Raw genomic sequence first — 19,743 nt, 5'->3', positions numbered from 1 at the left:
GTGGTACCTGTGAATGTGCAGGTCAATGCAGCTCCTGAATCCATGCATTTAATTTCGATTTAAGAAGGTGTCACTGTGGTAAATGAGTGTGGCATAAGCTGGGCAGTGCTTCCCTCAGTCTGCAGGGAATGACTGATAATCAGAGTTAGCTCTCCTTGTCATAAAGCACATATGTATTTATAGTTGTGGAACTTCAATAGATGCATCTAAATAATGCCAGTGACAGTCATCCACCAGTCTGTTGTCATCCATATTTTTACCAGATTATTAGATGCGTAACACCCTCATAAAGTCTGGCAGGTTTAATCAAATGAATGCCACAAGAAGCCATTACAGCAGCAGCTCTTTTATGTTTTCATCTTCATCATATGTCAAAGCAGCATTAATTCCATTCACAAGGAAAGCACACAGAGGAAGTAAGCAAGGTGATTCAAAGAACAGAATCAATACGTTTTCTCCTTATAGGCCACTTAGGCGTTGGCTCCATTTTCCATTATAATGTCCCTGTAGGATTTGATGGACTTTGGCCTCATTCATTCTTATATAAATGCCAGCATCACCTCACTGCCTGTGGCATGTCTGTTTAAACTTACTGCAAATTAATGAGCGGCAGAATTAAACAAAAAAAAGCTAATTTGTTTGTAAACCAAAAAGAGGAACAGACTTTTTTTTTCAAAATTTTTGTAATGACTTCAGGACATTCAAATTGTGAGGAGTTTTGTGAAGTGAACGTATAAAATATAAATTAGGAATAGTATTTGTGCATTTTACTCATAATCGTGGTCATTTTTCATCCATCTTTTCTAAATATGATAAAACATCTAAAAAATCTTTTCAAAATCTTGCTTTAAGCTGCTCATTAAAACCCCACTCAAAAGGGGAATAATCATCCAGCTGTGTTATTCGTGTTTTCATTGTGCTCGTATGACATATTGCAACTACTTCTCCAACAGCTGCACTATTTCCCATTTTTCACGCCTCTGGGCCACATTCAGAGCTGTGGATCCGGACGAGTCCAGCAGAGTCCTGTCTGCTCCATTCAGCAGCAGAGCCTTTACAATGGGTATACAGCCATGCTGGGCAGCCAGGTGTAAAGGTGTCGCCTTTCCTGAGTTTACTGCATTGACATCTGCATGATGTGATATCAAGTGGAGGACACTTGGGAAGCTGACACTGGTACAGGCCAGATGCAGTGGCGTCCATCCTTCACTGTCCTCTGCCACGTTTGGGTCAGCTTTGGCTGTCAAGAGCGTTGCCACAACCTCCGGCTCACTCTGATGGCAGGCGAGGTGGAGCGGGGTCCATCCATTCTCACCTCTGGCGTTCACACAGCCGCCTTGACTCTCCAGCTGGAGCACCGTGGTTTCATGGCCCCTTAAGGCAGCCAGGTGCATGGGAGTCCAACCTTGCAGGGTCTTAGAGTCATGGCTGGACTTGTTTGACAACAGCTGCCTGCATATGCCTGTATGACCCCTCAGTGCAGCCAGGTGAAGTGGAGTGTATCCTCTTCTGTCTGCACTGTCAGTATTCACCCCATTCTTCAGCAACTGTCTCACCACTCTGTTATGGCCTTCCTCAGCTGATAAGTGAAGAGGAGTGGAGAGAGAGCAGTCAATAGCGTTGGGATCTGCTCCCTGAGAGAGGAGGAGCTTGGCAATATTCACATGTCCGTAGGCGGAGGCTAGGTGGAGTGGTGTCCTCCCTTGCGCCTCCCGTTCTCCGACTGCTTCCTCTGACAGCCGTGAAAGCAGCAGGCGCACCACTGTTTCATGGCCGTTCTGGCAGGCCAGGTGGAGGGGCATCCAACCGGCTTTTTCCCGGGCATCCGCCACAGCTCCTTTGTCCAACAGGAGACGGACAGCCCTGTCATCGCCGTTCTGAGCAGCAAAATGGAGCGCTGTCCACTGGTCCTCATCTCCCTGGGTGGCATCTGCTCCATGTTCCAGCAACAAAGAGATGATGTCATGAAGCCTGTAGAAAAGAAATTTCATTCCTAGGGTACAACATTACTCACTCCAGTCTTTATACTAAGCTGAGGCTCTTCTGCCTCATATTTAGCATACAAGCAGAAGAGAAGAATCAATTTTTTCCTCCAGTATTTCCCAAACTGTCAACCTCTTCCTTCATCTTTGAATACAGGAGCAGAACAAAAAAAAAAGCCACATACTTTTCATTGTGTCACTTTAAACTGAGAATTCGTTAATATATATTTTTGACACAAACCTGTGCAGAACAGCAATAATCAAAGGAGTGTAACCCTTGGCAGTCATACAGTTGACATCAGCACCCAGACTCAGGACATGCTCGACACTCTCTGCATCCCTGCTGGCCACCGTGTAGTGGAGGAGGCTCTTTTTGTCTGAAAACAGTGCGCTCACATGCTCTCTTCTCACAGACTGTCTGAAACTACCAAAGTCCTTTTTGGACAGCAGAGACAGAATGTTGTCCTTGCCGTGTTGGTCATCTGTGAAATGAAAGCAGAGCTGTAGAAATGATATAGTTTCTCAAAGGGACTTTCATTTATACGAATTTTGCTGTATTGAATTTGAGTGTCCTCATTTTATTGTGTACAGAAGTGTGCTTATGTACATATTGGCAGAGGGCGAAGCTTTCTGGAGGCTTTGGAGCTCAGTCAGTATTTGAAATGTGTGCTTTGTGCATTAGTGTTTGAAAAAATGAACCTATATGTTTACATTCTGATGGTGAGTGGCATCGAAAGCATTGATGAAAGTATTATATGAATATATATTATATGAATCCTCCGTTCAGTAATCTAGTCAACCTGTCAGAGTAAAAGGATCCAAGCCGCTGCCTGAATGTTTCTTTTCTTCTCTCTTCCACCGATAGTTGACTCTGCTTTTCAGTACTAAAGGTAATATTAAAAATGTGACAGGACTGTAAATAGCACTTTTTAAATGTCAGCCCTCCAGGCTTTGTACTGCGCTGAACATGATTTTCCATCTTACTCCACTCATGTGTTTACCTGAGGGAAGGTCAGGCATCTCAGGCAAAGCAATCTAAGATGGAAAAGACACAGAGGAAATGCTGCAAAAGTTATTAGCAGTGACATCAATCATAACAAGTGGTTAACAAGCACATATATGAATCAAAATGTGTTCAAGGGGTATGAATGACTCAACACTTAAACAGCTGCAGTGGGTGCAGCTGTGCTTTGGACCCTTGTTATGTTGGAAAGTCAAAGTGCGTCCCGTGCACAGCTTCTGGGCTGATGAATGTAAACTGTCCTCCAATATTTTCTGATTACATGCTGCATTCATCTTTCCGTCTATTCTGATTAAATTCTCTGTGCTGCTTCAGCTAAAAAAAACATCAGAGATCCACCTCCATGCTCCACAGTAGTGATTTTCATCACTGGCCTTGTCGACTCCTCTTCAAACACAGCGTTTATGGCTTTGACCATTGTGGCTGAAGTCTTTGTTGGTTGACCTGACTGTGTCTTTGTATCAACAGAATCCCTAATTTTTCACTTCCTTATCAGATTTTGAACACTACTGCTGGGTGTTTTCAAATCTCTGGATATCCTGTCCTGATTTATAAGGTTGAAGTAGCTTTTCTTGGGCATCCTTTGAGAGTTCTTTTGTTTTCCCCATGGTTCAATATCAAGTAGTGCAAGTCAGTGCAACCTTGGGTGAAATGTGAAATGACTATTTATTCACAGAGATCAAACAAGTCATGGGTGTGGAAAGTTACTCTTAATAGCCATTTAAACCTGCGTGTGTCAACTGTGTATTTTATCAGGCCAAACACTGAAGTTTTGATCAGGGCCATACGGGTGTTTTCAGTCATTATTATGATTATAAAAGGGTACACACAACTGTGTGATAGTAAATGGCTTATTCTGACCACTATCCTTAAATAAAATAAACTTTTTCTGCATGATCAGACATATTTAAAAAAAAACAAAAAAAAAAAAAAAACATGGCCAATCCAACCTCACCAAAGAGAAATAGTTCCAGGCATTGCGTTAGGGGGTAGTGTGATATGTGTTCAATAATTTAGTGTTGCCCTTGAAGGATGTTATAAAAACTGAAATGGCCCTTGATCGGAAAAAGATTAGGCTATTTATTATATTTATCTAGATGCATCATTATTATCTTTATTTATATTTAGGCAATCTATATGTAGGTCATCTGTATTTCCTTGATTTATGGCTAGATCTTTAGACAAGGCCCTTCCTCTCAGCACAGACTCTTGTTGGTTGCTATTGGCTACAGAAATGAAATGGAAGATCCTAATTGGTCAAGTGACCTGTCAATCGAAACATCAGAGTGCAGCGGCCATCTTGAGACCAACATGTTGCCTGTATGTGCTTACATGCTTGGAGGATTTCTTCACTTGTGTTGGCTACTTTGAAAGGATAAAACAGCTTTCTCTTGATTATTACGGCATTTTGGACTAAGTTTTTACTGGGACTGGACCAACTGGACCTTGGCCGATGTAACCAGACTTTTCTTGTTGGAGTCTTATCGATTGTTGGATTACTATGAGCCTCCATTGGTGAGTTGCCTCAATTTCATAATCTGCTACGTGTTTGTTGTTGGTGTTGGTTGTGCCTGCTGTTGTGACTGTATTCCTGAAATGGTTTGCATCAACTGAATCACAAGAATCTAAGATTTCCAACGGTGTGTGGCTAACAAGCGCATTGCATCCACTTTCAAAGGTGACAATACTGTTTGTCAGTGTCTTCACAACTTGCTTCTGTTGCTCCCAGCTGGCCAAACAAATGATCAGTTATTGCAGGTTTGAAGCACCTTTTGCCTTATTGCATCATCACTGAGCCACTTTGCTGGATGTATATTTTTTGTAGTGTAAACTGCTTTACCTATTGCCACACTCTTCATTTAAATACCACTAACCTGACTGAGCTGCTCATTATTGCAAAGGTGGAGTAGATATAGTAGATACTACGGTACCATTCAAGCAACGTATCAGGCAGAACTAACCTTGTGTACTGGGGAGACCAGCCAAGGGTAATTTGATTTCTGGCCCTCATCACCATTGTTGTGACATTGGATTGGTCCTGGGATCTTCAGGACTTCACTCAGAGCCTCCGTTCTCCTCACAGTGTCTGGAAACAAAACAGCAGTCAGGGAAAGGACTGCTCTGAAATTGCCTAATCAAACAAATATATGCCTAGGCTTGCAACTCCAAACCCCTGTGGGATCCTCTCATAATTGCATCACAGCAGAGAATGAACTGTCATGCATGAATTACAGGTAAATTCTTTAATAGATATGGTAACACAATTGGAAGTGCTGCCGTTTATGAATAAACATGACACTAATTTGTATTCATCAACATGATTTCTCAAGCCATAAGTGCTTCTCTAAACAGAGGTGACCCACTTTCTCTTGTGCAAATGTTTCACTCAAGCATCACGTGTAGTAGAATGTGTTCTCTGTGACGACTCATTGACTGTTGACTTGATAATTGCTTTCGAGGCTTAAGAGGGCAACATGATTGCTTTGCTTGGTACATCTTTGTTTTAGACAATGTGGATCAAAAGAGGGACAAGTGCCAAATGCCTTTCATGGCAGCAGATGCAAAATGTCTTTTAATCATTTGGCGCATGTCCACGCTGTGGTGTGTGAGAGTTTGTATGTTTCACAGCAATACTGTGGGTTTTGCTTGAAAAACCCTTGTCCTTGAGTGCAGTGTTTGATAGCATTTTTCATTTCTTCCTTTAAATAAAACTCAAAAAACTGTTACCTGTTGATGTTTTCATTAAGAAGATAAATAAACTGATATCATTACTGCATATCTTACAATTTTTTTTTTCAATGAGACATTAAAATGATGAAAGCAATTAAACACAACAGCAGACAAATCTGACAAATTTAACATCATGTCTCGGTGGATACACCCAAGACACTGTGCTTGCTATGGTCTTTTCTCAAATGTATTTTGTTAGAGCTTCAGGGCAAACTGGTGATACAATAATTAAAGCTGTCATTGTACAAATAAGCCTTAAAAATGCTGGTATGTTACAATCCATGGATACTGGATAAAGATAATTCCTCTATGTTATGTTCATGAGTGTCTTGTGTGAATGTATGAAAGATTTTGAGTAACCGGGACCCTCCTATGTTACATGGCATGTTAAATTTCATCGTCTATAAGAAAAATTGCAGTTCTTTATCCTTGCAGTGCATGTCGGCGATCAGCTTTTTACTTTTAAAATACTAACTCGGTAATATTAGGAACTCAGTGGATGACAAGAGCTGCGGTTACATTGAGAGTTTTAAATCCAGATTAGCAATTTGGCAGAAAACAATTCAAGTCTTCTGTTTTTTTTCTGCACCTGAGAACTGTGGCCTCTTCCTGTGGTCCTGGTCCCAGCACTGCCTCATGATGCTGATCATCTGGTCGCACTCATGGGGCTTCTGTTCGGGTATCATCTCCACACAGGGTCTCTTCCCATGTGACACCTGTAAGAGCACTGTGGTCACGCTGCACCCTGAGTCCACAAAACAGACACGAAGCAGCAAACACACCATGTTTACCTGTTTATGTTAAAGGAATAGTTCCACTTACACTTTGATTAAAGAAATGAGATCATGCTTATTGAGTTTCAGGGGTGCTGGCAGGAGGATTTTGTTTCCTTTGGACAGAGCCAGGCTAGCTGTTTTCTCCTTTTTTCCAGTCTTCACACTAAGCTAAGTTAACCACCTCCTGGCTATAGCTTCATGTTTAATGGACAGAAATGAGCCTACTATTGATTTCATCTAACTCTCTGCAAGAAAGGGAACAAGCCATTCCCCAAAATGTCACGCCATTATTTTGAAAGGTTAGCTTATGTTGAAGTGAATAAAACAAATTATTAGGCCTGAGTTGAGGCTTAGGTTTAGACAATCAGTACTTGACCAGGGCTGGGTTAAGCTAACATAAAAAGATTCAGCAAAGGTTAATTTAAGATCAAGGTCTCAGTCATTGTTAAATACAATGAACCCTGAACCCCTGACAGTCTGCTCCTGCCTGTTATTGTAACCTCTACACCTCTACCTCACAGCATGTGTTTCAATGAAATGCTATAAGCTCATTTCTGTAGGTGACCACGTGTTTTTGGGGGAAGTGTTTCTCTCATTTTATTTATGCTTTTTTACAGCATTTGTAACGGCTTAGGCTTTTTGTGTAATGTGTGTTCACTGTGCAACAGTAAAAATGATGAAGAGGTTTAACAGTGGGTTAATGGTTGAATACATCAATGAATGAATGTTGCCATTTTTGTCATAAAAAGACATCCTTATGGTGCTCGCAGCTAGTGATAGTGTTGAGAGTTATGTGACTTGCTGCTGAAGAGCAGTTTTTCTACTTGATATGAAAATGAGATGCATCCCAGATTCAGTAAGTCCTACCTGCGTACGCTTTCTGTTGTGTCAGAATCTCCCAAATCACAATACCAAAGCTGCAAAAAAGGATCAAAGCAGAGAGAGGCACTTCAGTCATAATTTTTTCACTTTCTCACATCTGGTATTCAGTGAACTTTGTGGCAAGGCTTCTTTAGTATTAAAAAATGTTTTTGTTCAATAAAAACATGATGCTTTTTTAATGTAAAATGAAACCAGGCAATATAAAAGGGTAAGAAAGAGTGAGCCAGACATGACTAAAAAAATATAGAAGGTGTCCCAGTTACTTGAGACATATCCAGTAGAGTGCAAGGTTACACTTTATGAATTACGTATTGTGTACTGTGCACTGAGTCAGAAAGGACTCATTGACTCTGATGGTGCAATTTCAAAAATACCCTTAGCAAGTCACCTGTAAACATCAAAGGTGGTTCCTGGAGGATCGGAGCACTGTGTGAAGGTCTCTGGAGGAATGTAACTTATGTTCCCTCTTGCTGTCAGATTCTCCATGAATGATTTCTTGCTCATACCCTCTTCCCAGCGGATTAGCCCAAAATCTGAAATCTTAGTAGAAAAATAATAGTGGTACATAATTTGCAAGCATTGCTCTGGAGATGCTCGGAAATATCAAAAGATCACTGTATCATCATTACGCCTCGTTTCACTGAGTGTCACTGACCTTGACATGGAGATTATCATCTAGTAGGATGTTGGACGTCTTGAGGTTAAGATGGAGTAGCGGTGGTTTCATGCTGTGGAGGAAATTCATGCCCATTGAGGCCTCATGAATCATCTGGAACTTCTTTGGCCACATCAAAGTGTGACTTGCCAGGAGATTGTTCAGCGATCCATTACTCATGTACTCCATCACCACAGCAGTTGCCTCACTGCACAGCCCATAGATGGACACAATGTATTTGAATTTCACTTTGGCTATGTCGGACGCCTCGTCTATTATTCTCCTGTGAAAAAATCGGTATTTTGAACTTTAACTACTGAAAACCACAAAATTCAACGTACTCAACTGTGTCAATATGCTGAGAAATTGCTGTTAACTCAGACAGTTGCTTGTATCTGACAGCAGGATGACAAGCAATTTGTCCTAGTTTTCATAATTGAAGTCCCACCTGTAAAAGTTTGTTGCACACAAGGATGTCTCGAAGCTCTTCAGGGCACATTTTACCCGCCACACCTTGAGCTTGACCTGGTACACCTGACCAAATCTGCATTCTGCCACCTTAATCCAATCAGCCTCAAAGTCGTCCTTCTTGAAGTTCCTCGACTGCTGGATAGATCCGTCAATGCAATCCATGAGTACAGAGACCCCCAACACACTTGCTGTCTAATCCTACACATACACATAAACAGGGTGGTTTATCCTCCGGATCGACATCAATCAGTGGCGCAGCAGGACCTTGCGTCTCATGAAGGAATGGGAAAGTTGTAGGACACGGATACACATTCAAACCAGTGACAGCTGGCGGTGTGAAAGGCATGTGGAGTCACACACATACTAGACAACACTGTTGATCTGTGGGTGGAGCTGAGATGCAGAACTTGTTTACACTGCAATGCTGCAAAGCCGGTTTTTAGTCACCAAGAAAGACTGCTGACCTAGCTTTCAGTCTTCCAGGCAAACTTATTATCTTTTACCTGTAATATCAAGACTGACATCTGAAAGGAAAACTGAAAGAAATGTGTCGATGTGGCACCAGCTGAGTATCAGTTATGATAGGTGATATGACATATATGTCCAGTGTGCTTTGGGTCTGTATATACAGTAAATGAACTGCCTCATGAACCATCTACTTCTATCAAACTGTCCTTTAACAAGGCACTTAACCCCCAGCAGCTCCAGTGGAATAGCTCAGTACAAGACAGTTTGAGTTGGAGAATATGGCAATTCTCCACAGCAGCAGGGTCTGGATGGTGTGTGTATGCATGCGTGTACAACCCACACGCTGCCGAACAGTTGCTCTCATGCCTACATGACATAACATCAAAGTTATGGATAAGAAAACGGAAACTGAAATAAAGCTAATTTAAGAGAAAGGCTTGTCATGTCACGTACATTCATACAGCAGCCTTCATTTTCATACTCATTAAAGGAATAGGTCCAACATTTTGGGAAAATACGCTTATTAGCTTTCCTGCTGAGAGTTCGATGAGAAGATCGAGCAGCCAGACGGGTGGAATAATCTTCTAATACTAATTTTAATTGTAGAATGAAAGTGAGAAAATCTGGAAACATGGGGAAACAGCTAGCCTGGTTTGTACAAAGGCAACAAAATCTGCCTACCAGCACCCTTTGAAGCTCCAAAGACTTTTGATTGTGTTATATGCTTGGCATATCAAACTATTCCTTTAAAGGTTATTGTGAAACAGTGTTGTGTCTGTAGTGTACTCTCGACATGGTTTCTGGCAGTGGAGGTTATATCAAAGTGATTAAGATCTAAATACATTTTAAATTCAATGATCATTCTTCAAGATATTTCGTACTTCTTTATCATTTCAAGGCCTAAACTGGGTGGCAAATTGTGTTGAAAATTGACTTTAGTACTTTGTTGGCGAAGCTCAAACATTCATTATGAGTAAATGAAGTGTCTGTAAAGGATCTACAGTGACACAAGAGTTTCATTTCTCTCATGCTAATCACTTAGAGCCAGTCTGGCTGGTTTTCAGGCCCTGTTTAAGACACAGACACAGAGAAAACAAAAATGTGATTAAAAGCTTTGGGACAGATTTGTGTGGGGGGGCGTGTTGCTTTCAACAGACAACAAAGAGGGAATTATTTCATTTGCATTATACTCACCAGGAAGATGGTTTTCAGTTCAAATTGGATATCATGTCATTCTCTGCTTTGCATTTAGCACACTGTAATTGAGCAATAATTATGCCAGGTACAAATTTAACATTGCTGCAAGCTAGCTTTGCTTATCCTCTCTGGTGTGGTGTGTGAACTGCACCCATTTCAGTTCCTAATGTGTGAAGGCATTTACCACCTTCCACCTTGACTTCCCGTTAGACCTCGAAATTGTGGATTTCATCTTTCTGCATCATTAAAGCGGGGTGTTATTTGAGAGAAAAGATTTAAACTGTCTGGCTTATGGGAGAGGATTAGGGTAATAGGGAGCTCACTCAAGAAGATGAGGAAACAAAGATGTCCTCCACCACCTTCCCTTTTATTCCCACCTGCTGTTCAGTTTTATAGGCTCGTCAGTTATATTTTCCACCACTCAACCCCCCTTACGGCTGAATTTATCTGGAGACGAGGTGTTTTTTTCTTTTCAGCGTTAAAAAAAGAGATGAACTCAGTTAAGCACATTTATGTAAACCAACAAACATATTTAAACAAATTGTTCCTGTGGGCCACTAGTTGCATATAAATGTATAAATGTGTGGGCCGTCTCCTTTGTTTTTCTTTATTCTTACCACATAGCACATTTAGATGCAGTATGGTTCCTGTGGAGAGCATGATGCAAATATCCACCACAAACTCACAATTGTGTGCAACCCTCATCGGACAGATGCTCATCTTTCATTGTCTGTGTCCTTCTCCAGCTTTTATAAACTGTAAATGTAAATGTGATTCAGTGGGGCTTTCAGTCCACACTGTGTGTCTCATTAGAGAGCAGCTGTAGGTGATGATTCTCCAGCCATGCCATTTCTTCTTCTGCACTCTGAGGTGGCTCTTTGTTCAGGCTTTCATCTCAAAGAGATGGTTGGAAATTTGTATTAATAATTCCACTTCAGTGGGATTTTCCCCTCCCTGCTGCTTTTAAATCTGCTGCCTCGCCCTGCAGGGCTGTGTTAGGGAGAAGATGCACGTCGTCTTTGGGAGTTGCCTGACCTACCGTATATGTCTGTACTGTCATCAGGCTGCACCCTAAACGGAAAATGCTGTAAAAACGCTATTTTGAGACTTTATATGATCACGACTCCATTATGTTGCAGCACATTAACTGGGGATCATAACTTTTTAGCTGAAATACGAGACGACACGAGCAGAATAACCATTATAAACTTGAAAGAGCATCCATCATTAATACAGTATACACCGTTTTTGGTATTTTCATTGGATATCACTCTGCAGAACTCCTTGCACCACAGTGTTCTCCCAAACCCCCTAACCCTTCAACTCTCTCTCTTTATCTATGCAGGTGAGGTGATAGGTGAATTTAACATTCACTGACAGCCACAGTTTCATGCTTCACTAACTCACACTATTATTTAGGACAGACTCGTGGATTAATGTTCCAATGAAAACCAGGCGCTCGTGATCAGATTCCTGATAGGCTACCTGAGGGGAGAAGTCTGTCTTCATTGATGGAAGCCACATCTCGCAGCTCAGCCAATCACATTAGCAGGCTCTACCACACTGGATAAGATGCCTGCCTGGAGCTTACAGCTTTTCCATTGCCCCTCACATCCCCTAATAACTAATAAGCTTAACTCCAGCACCTCTGATCCACATTCTGTGAGCATGTGAAATGCTAAACGTAATGAAACAAGATGAAAGAGTGGGGGTCATTGAGGCGAACTCTCTTTGAACTGCTACAAATCTGTGCATCATCTAATTTATAGAACATTTGAAGTGTAAACCTCACTTAACCTGTCTGAAAGGTGTGGTTTCCAAAGTCATTTGGCCATCTGGCAGGCAGTTCTGATGAAGTATTACGCCACTTTTAGTGTATAGTTCTGCTGATTCAGTTTCCTTGTTACTATATAAATTCGTTTTTACATCGCCCGCAGTCTGACTCTTATTTATGGAAAATTATCATTTTCTGATCTGCAAACACAATCGCTGAATTTGTTGTCCAACGTCAAAGGCTGATTGCTGCCCTCGATCTTTACTGGAGGTGCGTTTAGCTCTCTGCAAAGCTGTGCACTGACATACATAGTAAGGGAAGAAGAACCACAGTGTTGGCACTGCTGTAAGTAATGATCCTTCACTGATAACTTAAAATAGATGAAGGTATGTGAAGGGAGAAACAATGCCAGAAAGAGACAGTTTTTCCATTATATGTTATTTCATTATGATGATTAAGGATTTATGTCAGAGATTCAGCATTCAGCATGAATTAAAGTCAATAATGATCAAGAATTCCTCCTGAGAGACAGATCAAAAGTGGTGAAAAAACTTCCTCTGTAGAGGAACTGCTGTATATCTATTCAATTGTTAAATGGTAGATAATGATTAGTGATTGGACAGGCTCCACTATTTGCCATAACACATTACAATATATTCACACATTGTAATACATCATTTTGACTGGACATTTAAGGAGCTTATCACAGGGTCCCAATATAACTGTCAAGCCACGAATGCATAATTATATCATATATATACCAGTATATGAACAAGCTGTCAGTCTGAGATACAAAGAGTATTGATTTGTTGCCACTGAGGGAAAAAAAGGGATCAGAGCAGATTTTCTATTTGGGATGGTATTATTTTCTGTGAATGATAATAGACTGCTCATGGTTAAGTGTGAAATTCAGCCGCAACAGCTGTGTCACCTATGAGAGGAGGTGGGAATTGGATTGCTCCTCATCGTCTAGTCTGGCCTATACCCGCTGATATGACTGGCCGCCTCTGCTCAACAGTTAATATGATTGACTGCTCCACTGTCTGTTGACTAATGTAATTGTCGGCAGCTATTTTGGTGAGGATGTGATCAGTGTAATTGGCAGTGGTTCCTCCTTGGTCACGGTAGGATCAAGTCACCTCCTGGGTGCAGACAGCCACAGCAGGGTCGAGGTGGAGCTGCCGGGTGGTGCGGCCAGATTGCCCGGCGACGGTAGGCCAGCCAGACCAGCAGCAGCATCACTGTGACCAGAGAGGAGCCGCCCACCAGGCTGACGATGACCAGAGCCAGGTCTAGCTCTGCTGGGTCTGAAAATTAGACAGAAATAATCTGACATGAGGCTGCACTTATGATTTATTTGTCTTTATGGAGAAAAAATAACTAATTCCCATCCACCACCAGTCTGAGAACCCATTGTACCATCATCTGACTACAATTCAGGGTTTGGGGGCGACCACCAGTGTTTCAGAGCTTCAAGTGTGGCCAGCGCATATCAGGATAACAGATAACAGATGTCCTCCGTGTGTCATTGTTTACAGTCCAGTTAGCAACATTACTTTCAAACTTAATCAGAACTTGACATTTCCGCTAATCTCTACAAACACATGTCAATATAGATCAATCTAAAAAAGCTAATAAAAAGCTAAATCGTCATCTGTGATTGCCTTTCAGGCAATGCGTTCCACCTCAAAGCCCACTCTTATTGGTTGTTGGTGATTGGTCAATACTAGTTGGACTGCAAACAGAAAACAGAACACTTCCAATACCAATTCTTGTCTCTAGCCTACAGATTCAGTATTCATCTGCAGGTATCTGCTTACAGAGATTACAGTCACTCTGCCTTCAATGAATTGCAAATGTATTTGATAGTGTGGAGCCTCTTTCTGTTCTGAACTCGCGACACTGGCGAATGCTCTCTTTAAAAAACATTTTTCTTCATTACATTTAGAAAAAGTACAACGTTTTGCAGGTAAAAGGTACAGAGGCATCCTCATGAAGAGCCAGCTTCGGCTCGCTGTGTGTGTGTGTGTGTGTGTGTGTGTTCTGCACACTGATTGTAGAGTAGCTTTCCATGATAAATCCATGGAGATAAATAAATATATATATAGACACAGAGAGCCACTTAACGATAGGGCTCTTCTCACATTCTATAGATAAATGGCATGATCATCTCTCATTTCCTGTCCTGCAGCATCTCCTGTACACCCTGTGTTATCTCAGATTGATCGTTTTGTTTTTTAAGGCACAGCTAATAATTACCCATCTCCTCCGGGAAGGTAGAATTCTTCACTTCCTTCAACATGGGACCAAAGGATATGCGATTCCTGAGATTGGTGACAACAGCCTCTGGACCCTCTAAGGGAAATGAACTCCTCTGCTGAAGGCACAGCTATAAAAAGACAAGGGGAATATTTAGCTTGCAAGTATGAAAAATGATAGAGTGGCTAACAGGTAATTAACTTTTTGGAAGAAGGATAGTGTTCCTGTTTACCATCAAAAACAGCAGGAACACCAAACAAAAATAGTTGTTGAATATGAGTTGTAATATACGGGCACTTCTCTGGCAAGCATGTCTAAAACCCGTTTTGCTTTGTGGTATTTTTTTACTTGGATAAAAGGGCAGAAGCACAACATCTATTTCAAACAGAGTGCTGGAAATAGGATTTTTGCTTGAAAGCAACACTCTTTCTTTTAATCTAAGTGGCCAACTCTGAGCTGGAGCAGTTCAAAAGAAGTAGTTGAGATCATGTTTACCTCTTATGTAAATGAAATATTTCAGGAAAAAATGTTGCCTGGCACCAAGTGCCAAGAGGGAAATGCTATTATTTGAAGGAAACAAAGGGGAAAAAGCATGCAGTGCACACAAGGGAAGTTCCAGATTATGTGGAAAATGTAAAAGTTCATGTTCTGGATATTGTGGTCTTGATAGAGCAGTTTAAACATTGCATTTTAAACATTAGTAAACCGGTGCAAACACCTGCAGTGACTTTTAACTGACTATTAGCCACAGCTAAAAAAAAAAAAAATGCTGGTCTAAGAGGCCTTTGCAATACAAGAAAACATGAAGAGACACTAGAAACCTCATCAGAGAGCTGTAGAAGTGCTCTACAAAGGCAGACACGCGAATGAGTCTCCAGAGTTTATCCTCTGTTTCACCTCTGCCCTCTAATGTGCACTTGTCAGATGATTCACTTTTTCCCATTAAATCAGGGTTCTTGTTCCCACAACAGCAGGAGACGGCAATTGATACTGGCGTCCTTTGCTACTCTGCAAGTGTTACTCTGAAACTTTGCAAAGACCTTATCCGACCTCCAGAGCGCATCATGACATGACAGATGCTTTAGGCTGCGCGTCTTTGGCTGTCTGCCTCAGTCTTAGTCAGTACATCTCACTCTTTACACATTTAGAGAGCGGTTCCTACACCTATGGCTTCATACTCCGAACACTTTTTTAACTTCTAATTAAAAAAATGATTTATCCTCTTGCTTGCAAATAATCCTTCCTCTCCTCCTCTTTTTCCACCACGTTTGACCATATATTCATTTACCTCTTCCTCACTCACCTTGCTCTCCCTTCTTGCTCATCTCCCCAGCCCATTTACATCACCCTGTTGGCTCCTCATCTGTCTCTCTGTTTTCACAGTGTCACACCCCGTGTCACTAAATTTAAATCACTCTCAGCCACTCATTCGCTCATCGTCTCGCATTCATTACACTGTTCCCGCCGCAGTCTTACCCTTTCACAGTCAGAGCGGTTCTTCAGGCAGACACTGAGATCACAGTGTAGGTACACTACTGAGTAATTAATCATTTGAAAGAGACTGATGGTGAAGCTGGCACTGGTTGACAGGTCGCTGGGCAGCAGTGTGATCCCCGCTGGCTCTGCTGCTAACCTGAGGCACCAACACAAACGCACAGCATAACCTAAGCAGAGTCATTTTCCCTTGAAAGAAAAAGTGAAATGCTTAAGCAAAAATGGTGAAATTGAGAATAACCTGCAGGTAAAGTCTACATACAGCCATCAAAAGGCATTGAAGCTGTATTGATCAGCAAACATAGTAAAGGCAGAAGAAAGTACAGACCAGCTAGTTATCAATATTTTATAGCAAATTGAGCTGAAAGCTTAAGAGGAAAGAAATCATGTTAGATAAAAGTCAACTTTTGCTTTATGTTACTCATGGTGCATATTAATAACTTCATAAGTTATGTATTTAAATTCAACAGTATCCTCTATCATTTTCCAACAGTGTGCTGATGTTTGACTAGTTTACTCAGCTTCGAACAGGAGATTTTTGTATGATTTCAGGTGATGTTGAATGTTTTATAGCTTTTTTCTTCATTCCACCTGGAGGAGATACATATTAAAAGGATTTGTCCCAGGTGTACTCACCCTTTACAGGTGTTCTTTTGAGGTGCACAGTAAAAGTCAGCAGCAAGCCTATTCACAGTTTGACATATTTCAGAGGTGGTGTATTTATACTGCTGCCCCTCTAAGTGTGCAGGAATACACCGAATTTCCATCTGAGTGATGCTGGCTCACAGAGATAACACCATCAACTTATAGCAGTCCTCTGTTTACCCAGCAGAGAATATTCAGCTCTTAAAAATTGACCTCCCTGGATTGATGTGAATTATAGTAACACTGGTTCTCTAGTAAACACATTTGTACGTCTGGCCAGGTTTTGTTAAGGCAGAGGTTGAAAAGTTGCATTATTCATGGGTGTATTTCGATAATATGTTAATAAAAAGCAAAAGTCAGGTTTTTCTCATTTGTTTTGTCCAATTTTTAACCGTATTAGGCAGCATATGAAATAAAAACAATGAAAGACTGAGGGCTTGTTTTCTTTCCATGAAATGCAGTCCAGATGGCTGAACATAGATCAGTAAATGTACTGTAAATTTCCCGCCGTGCAACAGCTGCATTTGCTGACTCTGCTCGCCTGTATTAAGTTTTTATACTACAGGAAAATAGACTTTCTGAGCTATGAGTCCTCATATTATTTTGGCTTTTTCCTTTTACTTAGATATGAAATACAGCAAACCCTCCCCCTCTGAGCATAAACCAACAAAATCTCTTCCCAGTCACCTTATTTCAGCCTGTGTACCTGGAGAAAAGGCAGCAGGTGGAGTTGCTGAAGTCAGGCTGGATGGTCGGGGACAGGCAACAGGAAGTGACCTCAAGGTTTATCCGACTGTTGTTGGTCTTTAGGTTGATAACTACTCTGAGGTTCCCTTTTGCAGGCACAGCATCACCAGGCTCGAGACCTCTTCCCAGGTCCAGACTCATCTCTGCTGTGTAGTTCCCACTGCCACACAAGTCATCTGAAACCTCTGTTACACTGCAAATAACATTATTACAAGGTGAAAAAGGAAGCAGTGGCATGTACTCTTTGTCCATGTACTGAATATAAATCTTTAATAAAGGTATTACCATATGAGTAATTTTGCTGGTTTTAGGCCAAAAAATACATTAGAAATACCAGATTTGATATTAGTGCTGATCATGGCCTGAAGAACACGCTTTTGCACGTTTTAAATGATTGATTTCTTACCTTCCAGGCAGTGATTTGTTTCCATCCATTTTGCTGTACTTTGAAAATCAGCTTTCTGGAGCTAAAACTTGCTTGAGATATGTAATCCATCACTGTGAACTATTTCACTGCTCATATCTTCTGTCAAAGTTGAGCAGAATCTGTTTTGAAAATTCTCCTCCAACTCAGTGTTTTGTCTGACATGTGACAAAACCGATTACACAGGTGCAATCTCAGCCCTGTGAGGCTGGACGTATGCACATATGCTAAGCTAAATGCTAATGTCAGTGAGCTAACATGCTCACTATGACAGTCAACATGCTAATGTTTAGCAGGTTTGATATTTATGTCTTTGTTTAGTGTGTTGGCATGCTGGTGTTTGCACGTTAGCACAGAAAGTACACCCGAGTCTGACATTAGTTTTGAAGTTATTTGTTCAAAGCGCTGGATAAATAATTAAAAAGAAAAAAGATTGACCTGATGACTGATGGCACTGCTTGAGAAGTTAAGGGACTGCCAAGGCCACATCTACATTTGATTATTGTTTGTCATCTAGGTTTGATCATCCAGCACCACAGCTCATGGCTGCGATGCTTCTACTCCAATATATTGGATTTCGGAGTGGCCTAAATGCATCATAAGGAATCGTTTTCATAACTGTACCTGCTCATAACTGCAGTATCATGTGGCAATATTAATTTAGGGAAAAATAAAGCACTTCCCTTTGATGAATTATCTACATAATAGCATAACTCCACCAGTATGATTCTTTCATTTGTTAATGCATGATCAATAGATAATGGTAGAATAATAGGACACACAATAAGATTACCCAGAGAGGTGCAGATGAGGTGAAGTCCTTCTCCTATGCTTCAGCCTTGGCAGCTCTGATTCAGACTCCGGCTCCAGCAGTAACAGCCTGCGTCCAGACTCTTGTAATGCCGCCTCTCCGTCAGACACGGCACGTGCTGACCTGGTGGCATTTTGTGCCTCAAATATTTCAGCTTTGGTTTCCCCTCTATTTAATTGTGTTGTGGGTTTTTTTTCACCGAGCAGTGTCCGCTCAGTAGTCTTTACAGTGGTCTGCGCAGTATTTGCTTCAGGTTCAGATAAAGTGACCCCAGTTGCTATAGCCTCCTGAGCTTCAGAGCTCTCTCTGTGAGATTGTTTTTGTGCTGTTTTCTTTACAAACCAAGCCTGCTCAAGAGTCCCATGCCTCTCCAAATGATCTGTTTCAGCGAGTACTCTCCATGTTTTTGTCGAAGTTTCATCAACACTGGCATGGACTTGGTCAGGTGTACTATTGGCTGGTGAAAGCACTGCAGGTGTGAGGTGGGTGGCCTGTGGTGTAGTCTTTCCCGGTACAGGACAATCGGTGCTGCAGTTGTCATTTGCTGGTTTTGTGTCAGGGGTGTGCGCTACATTAAAATGTTCGTTTCCTGTGTTTCCAGCCCGTGTTTTATACATTTTCTCTGGGGTAGTACGATCAATCTCACCTGCTCCAATTGTTGTTTCAGTAGTCTCGTCTGACTTAGCACAGCCAATTGTGCTACAGCTGGTTTTATTAATAATGAGCGAGATCGCTGTAGGTGGTACAGAATCAGTCCGAGCTCCAAGTATCACTTGACTTATTGAGGTCTTTTCAGGTAATGCATGCTTCTGCCGTTGGTCTGCTCTGTGTAGAGTATGCACTGTAGGAGTCCTCTCATGCAGAGGATGTCTGGCTTCAAAGGCACTTTTTGTTATCAGAGTTCTTTTGATGTCTTTAAATGAGGAATATTCCCCTGCCATGGTAGGTGCAGTGTCATATGCCCCCCCAGCTCTGTGGGCAGCATTTAACAAACCTGTCTGGATGCTGTGCCTGGGGTTATTGACAGGACGTCTTGTTGCGATCATGCCAGGCAGGGCGTGCTGGCTTTGTTTGATAGCCTGTACAGAAATTTCATGCTCTAGCTCCTCTACACTCTGGGCCTCTGTTGTGTTCTTTCTTTTCACAGCAGGGGGGAGTTTGTTTGTAGTGGGAGTTGTTGGAGTCGGTCTCAGTGACAAAGGCTCAAGATGACTATTGGACTGTACCATACGATCAGCATGTGCAGTCTGAGGTGACTTTTCAGTAACTTGCACACTCTCACTAGTGGTCAGCGCTGGTTCATGATCTTTTGTGGATACAATGAGAACACTTGTGCTAGCACTTGGTGCCAGAGATGCAAAACCACTCGTTTTAGTAGTGGTTATCTGAACATCAGAGGTAACAATC

General features: G+C 41.6%; 1 protein-coding gene across 1 annotated transcript; it reads right to left on the bottom strand.

Moving 5' to 3' along the window:
* Positions 1-867: 867 nt before the first annotated feature.
* Positions 868-8,687, bottom strand: ankk1 (ankyrin repeat and kinase domain containing 1). Its single transcript, XM_076735724.1, has 9 exons — positions 8,495-8,687; positions 8,047-8,329; positions 7,780-7,931; positions 7,377-7,426; positions 6,323-6,478; positions 4,965-5,089; positions 2,984-3,017; positions 2,224-2,464; positions 868-1,971 (listed from the first exon to the last, which is right to left on the bottom strand). The coding sequence occupies exons 1-9, from the start codon at positions 8,677-8,679 to the stop codon at positions 939-941; spliced, it is 2,259 nt and encodes a 752-aa protein (XP_076591839.1). The 5' UTR covers positions 8,680-8,687; the 3' UTR covers positions 868-938.
* Positions 8,688-19,743: the final 11,056 nt, after the last annotated feature.

The sequence above is a fragment of the Chaetodon auriga genome, chromosome 7 (assembly GCF_051107435.1).
Source record: "Chaetodon auriga isolate fChaAug3 chromosome 7, fChaAug3.hap1, whole genome shotgun sequence".
Classification (NCBI taxonomy): domain Eukaryota; kingdom Metazoa; phylum Chordata; class Actinopteri; order Chaetodontiformes; family Chaetodontidae; genus Chaetodon; species Chaetodon auriga.
This window is presented reverse-complemented; position numbering and strand designations above follow the sequence as displayed.